At 37.8% G+C, this 12,114-nt stretch overlaps 1 protein-coding gene across 6 annotated transcripts in view; it reads left to right on the top strand.

Moving 5' to 3' along the window:
• Positions 1-12,114, top strand: part of atp11c (ATPase phospholipid transporting 11C (ATP11C blood group)) — a 53,458-nt gene that overhangs the window by 11,619 nt on the left and 29,725 nt on the right. For 5 of the 6 annotated variants that reach the window (XM_008420745.3, XM_008420744.3, XM_008420741.3 and 2 more), the window contains exon 2: positions 10,870-10,989. In XM_008420745.3, coding sequence (XP_008418967.1) covers positions 10,870-10,989 — 120 coding nt within the window. Of the gene's footprint in view, positions 1-1,518; positions 1,628-10,869; positions 10,990-12,114 lie in introns of those variants that run through there. The other variant, XM_008420743.3, reaches the window with a different exon arrangement.

The following is a 12,114-nucleotide window of genomic DNA, read 5'->3' as shown; positions in this document are numbered from 1 at the left end:
GTCTAAGTGCCAGAGTTTGTGCCACACACACAAATGGAGGGAGGAAACCGTGTGCACTTGCCTGGAAATGCCATACTCCATTTAAGACGACACCGCTTTAAACTCTCTTTAATTATAGATAAGTGTTACTAGGCTGCAGCTTAAAATTGTCTAATTTTTTATGACCTTAAAACAACATGTTCAGGGGTTCTAGAAAATAACCTGTGAAAGCTATCTATGTAGGACTTTTTGGAATAACAAGTCTCTGAACTTGCATGTGAATAAAGTTTGAAGCATGTATAAGTATGGATCGGTTACTGCTGTGAAGGTAAATTAATATTTTAAAATGTTGCCATTTCAAAACCTCCAAAATACCTTTCTTTCAATTTAGAGTCTTTTTATTGAGATGCCAGTGTGATCAAAGTTTCTTTCAGCTGTAATTAGCACTTTAGTAACAGCAATAACCTTCTCCCTCTCGATGGATATTATGGAAGTTCAGTTATTTTATTTTATAAATGAATTGAGCTTTGAAACAAACATGGACATTAAACATGGAAAGCATATTTTTTTTAGAGATTGACTAGAGCAGCAAGGTAGGTTGCACTGGTTTGTGTAGTTGATTCACTATTTGGTAGCCAACTGAGCTGTCAGCTGATTAACATTTTCCTGCAATAATTTGTACTGCAGTAGAAAGGAACGTTGCAGGATTCATAACTATTCATATATATTTAAACATATTATGGCATATTACTTTTTCTGGAAGGTTTATTACTTCACTGTTGCAGGTGCAGGAGCTTTGCTGACCTTTTTATGGTCTCAAACATCAGTGTCGTAGCGTTAGCTATTAGCATTGGCACAGATAAGATGTGGCATCCGTCAGTAGTTCCTGTATGTCTGAGGGAAAGTACCTCCCAACAACGCTTTTGTGTTTACCATGTTGGCTAAAGTGGGTTGTGTTTTTTTTGTTTTGGATGTGTTTGCCATGTTAGTTTAAAACTTGAAGCAACTTATAGCTTGGAGAGGAAATGAGCTGAATGTCTTTTATTGTTGAAGGAAATGTGGCAATTTGGGCAAAGTTTGTATCACTTTTCATTTTGTTAATTGTAACTGATCTAATTCAATGAGAAAAATGGCATGTTGTTTTTTTTCAGTGTATGTAAACTTCTGGCTTCAACTGTAGTTTAAAGTCAGTTGTGCATCTTTCCCACTTGTTGCCGTTGGTAGTACCATGTGGTAGTCATTTGACTTTTCAAAACTTCTTTTTAACTCTAGGTGTTGCAGAAATCATTTACGAAATATCTGTCTGTGGCATTTTGAGGCAGCCAAATGATTGAGCAAAGCAAGTTGCAGTGTGAAGTGTGGATGAGTTCCCCTCCTCCACGTTGTCGAGGGACATACTCTAATGTAGGCCAGTACCAGCCCATGGTACTGTACACTTTGTGTTTTGTGCCGCTGTAGGGATGCTAGAAGAACAATGAGCCTTTGCCTATTCACAACAGCTCCTTAGGATCAGCCCTCAGTTCAAGCTGGACCGTCGCTCCTCTGTGAGGTTATTCATCACTGTGTGCAGACAGCAGACGGCAGGGATTGCTGGCTTTGATATGTGGCTTTTATACACAGACCAGGTGTTGGTGAATCCAGAATGAAGGTAAACATTGTTATAGTATCACTATAAATCTCATATTTGGTGTTTTATTGATGTTGATCCTTTTTGTAAAACCATTAAGTGATATTTATGGTATTTGTTCTTTAAGCGGCGCCATCTGTCACTGTGTATTATGTGAAGATCTCTTGCATTATGGGACTTGTTTAGTTGCTAAATACTTTAAAAAAGTTTTGTGCCTCTTTCCAAATGTCTAATTAATGAATATAGGAAGAGGGCTGCCTTAAAAACCGTTCGATTGATTTACAGGTGGATAATGTAGCTATTGTTCATGCCTGCTTCCTGTTAGCAGTTCCTTTTTTCACTCTTGATTGTCTCCAGACAATAGATTTCATCTGTTCCTGCTAAGGTACAATTTAAATCAAGTTATTTCAGTAAATAAACTTATGATTGGGTGCGACAAAAGTGCATCAAATTTAGGAAAAAATGAAAAATTGACAGTTGAACTTTGAAAAACCTTCTTTTTTACCGTATCACCAACTAACAAAACTGAAAAAACTGTATTTTGAATTTTAAAATGTGAAAAACATCCAGTTAAATAAAATGCTGTGGTGGCGCAGGGGTTAAGCACAACCCATGTATGGAGGCCTAAGTCCTCAACGTGGCTGTTGCAGGTTCGATTCCCGGCCTGGCAACCTTTGCTGCATGTCTTTCCCCATCTCTCATTACCAACTTTTCTGTCAACTAACTTTCAAACAAAGGCCACTAAAGCCAATAAAACCTTAAAAAAAAACACAGTATGTAGACCAAATCCATAGCATCATCCAACTGCTGTTAACCAAATACTACTCAGAAAACTGCTAAAATAACGTAACGTTGTTAGTTACATTTGTGCTTAGTTCTTAAACTATGACATTTATTAATTAATTTAGTCTTAAAGGCAGGTAAATTATGGAACAGCTGCTTAATATAATTGGAATCTTAAGTTCTTTTGCACAAAATATTGCACCTTTTTGTCATGGTGCTTTTTACGTAACATTACATATTTTTTTATCACAGGTTCTACATTTTTGAAAATGAAAATATTTTAGGGGTTAAGTAATTGGGCTGTCTGCCCTGGCAGCTAGTTTTCTCAAATCAGGGATGTTTGAAGTTATTAGTTTGTTTTGACTACCTATGTTTTGTGTGACATAACAATTATACAAAGTATATCTTGAAAGCAAATGAAATGTGTTAAAGCCTTCTTCCTGCCAGTTGACTTGCAGTTTGCAGCAATAGGTGTGGGAGGGGCCACTCTGCACCTGAAGAAAACTCATCTCATTTAATTACTTTTCATTGTAGGAACGGCATAATGGAAAACGTTTGTAGCTTTGAATCTGTAAATTTTAAAACCTCTGTGTCTTAATGTTTGTCATCGACCTACTTTTCACGTAAACGGTTATGAAGTTCCAGTGAAAGGAGGGAAATAGAAGTGATGCATCTTCACCAGAGCGTGGAAATGGCACAAAGCAGAATCTACCTTACATAAAATTTCATTAGGCATTTTGTCAGCACACTCTAATCCCTCGTTATATTATCATATGACCCAGCTATAGTTAATAAGAAGTGATCATGTTAGGGAGAAACAAAGGAAGACTGCAATATTCATTACTACTCTGACTCCAAACAATGCTCAATTCCCTCTGTGAATGAAAACTACATTTTTGGGACATTTGATCCCACTTGTTTTTTTCTTTTTTCTCGCCATTAAACGTATACCTACATTTTATATCCAGCATCAAAGATCGGCGTTGCCTTGTGAAACGTCCCTCCTGTGCAGCAAGATTATAAAATTACTGTCTCATTCCACATTTAATAGCCGATGAAGTTGGGCTGTTAGAAATCCACTCGAACTGAAAGCATCGTCATAAAAAACCTGATGGAATCGATGAGAGGCAGCTGGAGCAGATTTTGCATCCCATAAAAGATCTCGGTCATTTACTCTCACACCGTCACCTTTTATCTGTTATCAACTTGGTTCATATTTGCATAAAATTGCATGGCACAGATTCTAAGCTCCTATGGCAACATGACCTAATAATTAATGACTCATCTCATTGCAGTGTTGTAAGTACATGTGCAGGGAATAAAGAGGGTTTACCCGTGCAGACTGTTCGTTGCACTGCTCCCTCCTAATTTAATGTGTTGAAGTAGTTTTTTTCCTGAGTGGTTTTCTTTGACGCTTAATGGCACAGGTCCTGTAGTTTGTTGAAGCCTGTTTTTTTTTTTTTTTTTTTCTTAACACACGGCTGCAAAACCACAAAAGAAGACTGATGAGAGCAAAATTGGGTCTATTCTATTCTTCTGGGCTTACAATTTTCAATTTGATTCAGCACTTTTGTTAGAAAATGCTGCGAAAATCAATTTTTGGTTGGCCTCAAATCTCTAAGTGTCAGATTAAATGATGATGTACCATTGTCACACTTGTTGCTGCTAACCTTGTTTTCCATCTGCACATCCTTGTGTCAACTTTAAGCCTGAACATGTAAACTGTAGGAGCCAAATCTATGTAAATCTTGACATTCAGCAAAACATTAAACATGCAAATTATAAAACGCATAATAAAATGTTTTCTGCCAAATTGAAAACCGTAATTATCAGAATGTGTACATCTTTACATGACGACTATGAAGAAGGCAGTTAGATGTGGCGTTTTGCGCTTGTGTTGGTTTGTCTGTTACGATTGCAGAGGAGTGCTTAAACTTTCCCAAGGGAGCATTTAGGACTCGGATACCAAATTTATAGTTCTCCTAAAGTAACTCTAGATTGAATCAAAAGACTCTCAGCTTCAGGGAGTTATATATGAACATTCAAGACATTGTAGGTTGAGACTAAAGGGACTGAGAGTTATTTATTGGTTTAATATACTTTTGTTTTTGGCAGATTTTATTTTCACCAAGGCCAGCAAATAGTTTGTGGTATCTAAAACTAATATTAAGTAGTGATGCTCATTTTCCTTTTTTACTTAGACAACTCTTTACCAAACAGGGAAATGAGGAAGCCTCTGTTAGCATTCAACAATATGATTTCACTTTTATTACACAACATTTTTAGGAAGGAAATGTTCAAAGTTTGCATATTGAACTTTATTCCAGTCATAAAATTTCTGAAATGATGAAATTATTTTGCTCTTTATAACTTTATCATGTACAAGGTGTGCAAAATGTGCCAGTAAATTGTGTAGTGACATGGTGAGGAAATAAATTGAATTGAATGGATTAGGATTTAATTTGGATATGTATGCAGAGATAAAAGTGACCAGTGGCAGTTCATCTATGGTATGTTATGTTTATTAGGACCATTTGCTTTTTGTTGACGGCGTAATATAATATAAATCTTAACATAAATCAAGTTTCCCCAATAAATTGCTGTAATCTGTCATCAGTAATTCTTTTTTTTGGGATGCATGAGCAGGTCAGCTGAAAATGTGTTAATGAGTTTAATTAATCCTAATCAAAGCTACACATGTTATGGATAATTAAACATTGAAAGCTTTGACATTTTCCCCTCGGTTATTGGTTGGTAACTGATGAATGGGTATTGTGAGGGGAAAAGAGGAGGATACTCACTGAACAGGGAGATGGTGCGACAGGACGCAGTGTCATCAGACCAGAGTCATCACCAGGAGTTTGGCAGTAGCTCAGTGCAGCTTTGCGTTCTCCCAGCTCTCTGTGGAGCATCTTTCCTTCTTCCCTTTGCTCCCTGCTCATTTCACAATGTGTTCATAATTCAATTTAGAGCATAACTCAATGTAAAGTTTCAACCTCAGTCAATTCTCTAATGCACCATTTTTCTGGCTCATGCTTGCTTTATTGATCTATGCTGATGCTGTTTCATTAAGAATGAATCTACAGTCTGATATTGACATACTGACAGCTGACTCTTTTTCTTACTTGCTAATGTCATTGGCTTCGAGTGGCTTTGACCTTTGACGATGAAGCAAATATGAAGAAAGTAGTGCAGCTTTTTTCCTTACATTAGCATTACATGTTGGTCTCTCAGCTTGCTCGTGTTCATATGTGTATTGGACTCACGTATTTGCTTAAAAATGAAGTGTGGCCTGTCATCTGACCTTCATTATATTTCACAGTTAATGCACCACTGAATACATGTCTGTTCAAAGGTTCTTCTCATAACGCTAACAGCCTACTGCAACAAGTACTACCTCATTTTCTTCTACTTTCAGCATCAGTTGGTTGCTACCCAAACTTTTTTTTTTTAAAGGAGAACGGAGATGGGGGTATCTGCAGGTTGCTGTACATCTCTAGAGCTGACCCAATCCACTTAAATACGGTCACTCTACTAGATAGACTCTTAAGTTCAGAACAAGAGCACATTAGCATGGCTTTTGCACTATTCGGTCTTTAGTGTCAGGTGTTGGGGACTAATTGAAACTTGTAAAGGCCAGCCAATTACCAATTTTACTTCCTGACCTGTAAGCCTGCAGTGCAGTCGAGATTCCTTCACCTATGCTCTGACTTGAGGATTAAGCTTGGAGATTTAACTTTTAATTAGAGTTTAGCTCATATCCCTCTGAATGATGAATGCTTCTCTGGTCTTTTATGATTAGTTATATTAACTTATGGGTGCATTCACTGTTTGGTCAGCTCTTATTGAACTCTAGTGTGTTTGCCTAGAAAGTCTATTTCCTGTAGGGTGATCTGCATCAAACTTTGATGCGGACTGGAGAAACTCAGGTCCACCAATAAACCTAGATCTTGGTTCAGTTGAAGTGAACTCTGGTGTGTTTCGAATGCCTATATGAATGCAGGTCAACTTTAAACTGCTCCAAAAGCAGGAAGTGAACTATAATGCAAGGGATTCTGGGTAAATGTAACCAAAACACAAATGCTTGTTTAGCCCCAGCGGGACAAAAGGTTTACTGTCTTTAGCTAAAGATAGGAGAGAAATCCTACAGCCACTCAACTCTGACTCCACTCCATTTTTGTTTACATTTTGTGAAGAAGGAAGTTGCTCTGAGTGTCTTCTTCAGAAGTCTTCACTGTTTCCTTCACTGGTTGTTGGTGCAGCGCCATCACAGGCAAGGGGGGGGGGGGGCAGACTTTTCAAAGCTTTGGTTCTTTTGACATAATGTAGTGAGAAAGTGAACTGCACCACCTGAAAATGTTGCAAATGTTACAACTCTGGTCCCCAATCAAACCCAGTCTACCAGACTATCAGCTGTGAAAACACTCTAAAAGTAGAGATACACGCTATATATTGGTAAAAGCCGATGTTTTACACCCTATTTTGGTCCTATAAGTTAAACAGGGCTGATAATAACAGCTAATACTTATTTCCCTCTTGTTGTGGTTTGTGTTTTGATATGCACTGCAGGATTGGGGGTGTGTCGAAATGATGTGGAAAGGTTAGGAAGACTATTGGTAAATGTCAGTTATCGACCATAAAAGTATTATTAATATTAGTTATGGCTCTCGGCCCAAATACATCTTATCTGTGCGTCCTTATTAACCCCTAGTAATTCAAAAGTTTATAAAATCTGAATCCAGTTGATCAGTGGATCAGCTGTGAGCCATATAGCTGGTCTGGTTGCCGTTTTGCATAGCAAGGCTGGTTATGCATGAGTCGTCAGATCTTGTTACACTTCCGTTTTTTCCTCACACTTCTCCTTTCCTCCCCTCTTTTCTGGCAGCCAGGTCCATCCGGTCCTGCTGAAGGAGCGTCGGTATACTTAGTTGGATGTTAATCTTGACATCCATACTGAGGTGTGAACATGGCTGCATTATGTAACCATGTTGGCTCTCTTCTCCAGCCTGATCAGAAGAAAAAGGGGGAATTGTCTCAAAATCAGCATTACAAATTTGGATTTATTTGATGTTGTTTTGCTCATAATTAAAATTAAGTCACTGTTTTAGTGGAGGTCATATTGGCAGTGTCATTACTGGGCATAAATTATTCTTCCAAGTGTTTGAGGATGTTTTTTTAATGTAACCTCTTGTCAGAAACAGCCTTTGTGCAGCCTGCGGTCCAGGTGGCCGCCATTCGCACCTTCCCTGGCGTTTGTCCAGGATCAGATGTTCATGGTAATCTGTCCTCTCACCCCACATGCTGCAGATCCCCTGCCAGTAGAATAATAATGATAATTCAGCAACACAAAAGTTGCTGTACAGTACATCTTGTGCTTGAAGTGATTTAACGTTATTTAAGAAATGTGAATGGCAGCTACTTGGATAATGTTTTGACTGTCAGAGTAGAACAGAAGGACATTGTTTGCAGCATGAATAAGCTAATCCTGCTGAAAGTGATTCAGTCCTTCACAACAGTGGATGTGTTTGAGTAATTACCATTTAAATTTATTCTTTCATCTCTGGTTTTTATTCTAAACATGACAAGTCTTCTGAAAGTGCACTCCATTAATGTTTTTATTTCAACTTCTCAGTGAGTTACTATGTAGATCCCAGTTTAAGCAGATTACATTTCACTTGAGAATTATGCTCATAAACAAAAAATACAGACTGTTTTTAAACCACTTTTCTTTTATAATTTGTGAAATCAAACTATAAAAACAGTTTATAGAAATGTTGTTTTAATTAAGAGATTGTCTTTTATCCACTGACTGATTGTGAGGCTTTCTTAAAGCTATGAGGTCAAGATATAAAGGCATTAAATTAAAGGCAAACAATTTGAGTATTTTCTTTTTAGGAAAGGGAGAAGTACATATGCCCCCTTTTTAGGGGGCATATGTACCAAAATACTTGAAGGAACTCTATTTGTTTCTGCTATCGTAGTTGCATAAAAAAAAAGGTTAGAAAATATAAAATAAGCATAAATTTGTTACATTTACAACCAGGCATTCTCCCCCCCCATATATTATTAAATTTATACGTTCTGTTGCTCTTAACAAAGCTTAATTCTGACTACATGGACACAGATATTTAGTTTACTTATGTTAGCTACTAATATGGAGATACATATTTCATATTTTTTCCTCTGTGCTCTATGTTTAGAGGATAGCAATAGATTAGTTATGGGTACAACAATTCCTAGCTATGGAAGAAATTTATGACTCTCCAAACTATGGCGTGTGTAGAGATGCTGATCAACTTGAGATCTTCATCAGACATTAAATCCTAAAATTGCCTAAAATTGACATTTTGTCTAAAAATCCACCAACCAACAGGATGTACTTTGTTGCATTCTTTGTTTAACAAAACATTTTTGCAGCGTTGGACATAAGTTTTAATGCATAAATGTGACCGTTCTTGTTATTCCCACTACTATCTCTGTTAAAAATCCCAAAGCACACTTCATTCATCAATTTTATGTTTTAGTGATTAGAAAGGAAAATCTGACTAAACAAAGATAATATTTATTATTTGCCAAGCACAATTATGTTACCCAAGTATGGATTAAGCCCTGACCTTGACAATAAAAAGCTAGATGCCACCTGTGTTGGTTGTAATCACATTTCATGTTCATGTATGTAAATAAACACCTAGTTCAGCTCACCTGTCACCTGAGGAGGAAACTCAGGTTGTTGCTGACTTCTAAAAATCAAATGCAGTTAATGACCTGAAGTGTCCATTATTCAAATATTGTTTCACATTTACCTTTATCACATTTCCATCCTTGCTCCTAAACTTGTTTAATTCTGCTGCCTCTCTGTGTTAAATGGTGTAATAATGATAAATGCATACCCAACTCTTGATCCTCTGCTTCCGGTTGTGAATTAGGATGCAGATTCATCATTTCCTCTGCAGTTGCAGTAAATTGTCTTTTTTTTCCCCCTAGAATTGCTCATTTAATGGCTAGATCATTGTGGGCTAGAAACTAACCAGATCTTTTCTCTTGCAGTTAATAATCTAACTGAGCATAACTTCTTAACGAGGAAGAATTGATTCCTTTGATTTATTACAATTTTCATGTTCTTTTGAGGCTGCTTATGTAACTTGTTTTTGTTTTGAGACTTGCATAATACACCAAAATCTTGGAAGGTCACCACAGGCTACCATTAGATCAAAGTTATGTGATAAACACGAAAACATAAAGCCCTCTTTCAAGCTCACTTTGTCTTTGTTTTCAACCTAGAACTGTGTGCTTGCAAAACATGGAGGCATATTGCAAAAGGGCGTGATGAATAATATATTGCACTGAAATAAGCGCTATGCATGACATCTGTTTTATGGATTTCTCCTGTACTTGGCAAGATGTGACTGAGTTTATGTTGGTTGCTGTGTGTTTTTAAGTACAAGCAAAGTCACACATCCTCCTCATTGTGTTATCTGTAAGAGAAGATGTGTTTACATCACAAATGTGTGCAAATCTTTGTCTAAATTCTACTAATGTTGAAAAGCTCCCACTAATTTAGCAATTACTGTGTTTCCATTAAATAAGAAACGAAATTAAAGTTACACATGAATAAACTTGTTCCTATAATAAGTCATTACATCTGATGCTGCTATTTAAAAAAAAACAGTTACATGAGATATATTCATAATTCAGCCATGAAGCTAGCATTCATCATTGTCGTCTTCTTTGTCGTTTTTGCCAGTAGTAAAAGCTGGATACTGGTCCAGCTCTTACTACTGGCAAAGTGTTTCCATTGCAGGTTTGCAAAATACATCTATTTTGATATGGCTGAAAAACTACCTTATCCTCGCGCAAAAATATTTTATCGAAAGATGTGAGATTTTTCTTTTTAAATTAACAGTCTACTTTGACGCATGGTTGAAGGCGTCCATGTGTAGAACTGGGATTGAAAGAATGATGTGTCTTCACAGACCGGGTTTCTGTATCTTATTTTGTGGAAAACAATCAAAACAGTGAATTATTTCTGTGGAGAGCACGGCTCGTCTGGAGCTCCTGAAGGACTTTTTAAAAGGTTGATAGGTTAGTGTAACCATGCATCATGGAAATATAATAAAATGTGCTGCGTCATGAAAAAGAAACTCTACTCATAAATCTAAGCAGTATTGTTTTGCCTGGCTTCTTCAGTTTAATATCTCTTTGCATTGATAAGTCACCAGTTGGGAGAAAATAAATTAAGCACCCATACAGATTGTGTTTTTGGCCCACTGTCCTTTGTCATACTCCCCTGGCTTATGCCCAACTGATTTCCAATAGAGTGCTTTCCAAATAAGCTAAGCACTTCTTAATTCTGTAACTTTTTTCAAACAAGTTGAACTTTGTTATTCACATTGCTTTTTCAGTACCTAAACTTATAAATTATAAATATGTCTTCTGTTTTGCTTCCTTTCCTCCCTTCTACCCCTTTCTTTCACCTCTAGTTTGGTGGTGATGAGGGACGAGTTCACAGCAGGACGATCTACGTTGGCCATAAGTCCTGTCCCCCCAATGAGGCTTATATCCCGCCCAAGTTTTGCGATAACAGGATTGTGTCCTCTAAGGTAAGAAACACACGTTGGCCCTGCTCGGAACTAGCATTAGCATTCACCTTACAAGAGCCGATCCTTTGTGAAAAGAGCTCTAGTTTGAATGCGCCAAAGATCCTTTATGATGCAAAGAATACCGTCAGCTCAAAGTCACATTAGGAGGTAGTACGTTTAGATTGTAATGCACTGGTTTTCCACCACAACTGACTCTTTTTTTTACATGCTACGTGATGAATTATAATGGCTGGTTCAAGTTGCTGAAGACATTTGTCACCACTTCAAGACCAGAAATACCAACAGAATATAAAAACCAAACAGAATTTTTTTTTCTCCTGTGCTTGACTGAATTGTGCTTTACCTGCCTTGAGGCATTTTCTTCACTTGTTTAACTCCCTGAATGCAAAATGAGGACTCTCAAGCATTCTCGTGTCTTTGTTCCTCCTCCATCTTCCTGTTCTCACGCTTGTCTTTGCTCCCAACCCAGGGTGATCATTTGTCTGTCGAGGGAGCACTGACGGGCAGTGAAATACGTGGTTGCTCATAATGAACTGGAAGCATGGGAAATTTGTTGTTTTTCCCACATGCTTAGACTCCCCCCCATTCTACCTGTCCTGTATCAACAGCAAGCTCAGACTGGCTCTGTGGCATCATCAGGGACGGGGAGGTGGAGAAGTCTGCGTGAGAGAGACAGTCATGGGATTTATGGTGGTGCAGACGGTTTCAGTGTACAGGGGCCAATCAATTGGCTCCTGCCGGCATGTCAAGATAAACAGCCTTTAATTACTCCGACTGTAGTGTTTATGCTCGGCGCTTCCTCTGCACCCCATCATCTTTTTGGTTTTGCAGTCTGCAATGACCAAAACATGTTTCCTCTCTTGCTTTTGCTTCTTCTGCACCACCACACTCAGCCCCCACCCACTGCTGCCACCCCCCCTTTTTTCTCATTACTTTTACTCTCTTTTCTCTCTAGCAAAATGAGATGGGCCATTCTGCTGCCACTGCATTTCAACACTCCCCAAGCAGACTTTTTCCTATATAATCAGTGCCTCCGTGCTGTTTCTGTGCAAGTGTGTTGTAAATGTATTTGCCGGCATGTGTTAGCATTTGTGTTGCATTGTTTTGCAGATCAGTTACTTCTTG

The sequence above is a fragment of the Poecilia reticulata genome, chromosome 10 (assembly GCF_904066995.2).
Source record: "Poecilia reticulata chromosome 10, P_reticulata-male-v2, whole genome shotgun sequence".
NCBI lineage: Eukaryota > Metazoa > Chordata > Actinopteri > Cyprinodontiformes > Poeciliidae > Poecilia > Poecilia reticulata.
Note: the sequence above shows the minus strand (reverse complement) of the source record. Positions and strands in the feature narration are given on the sequence as shown.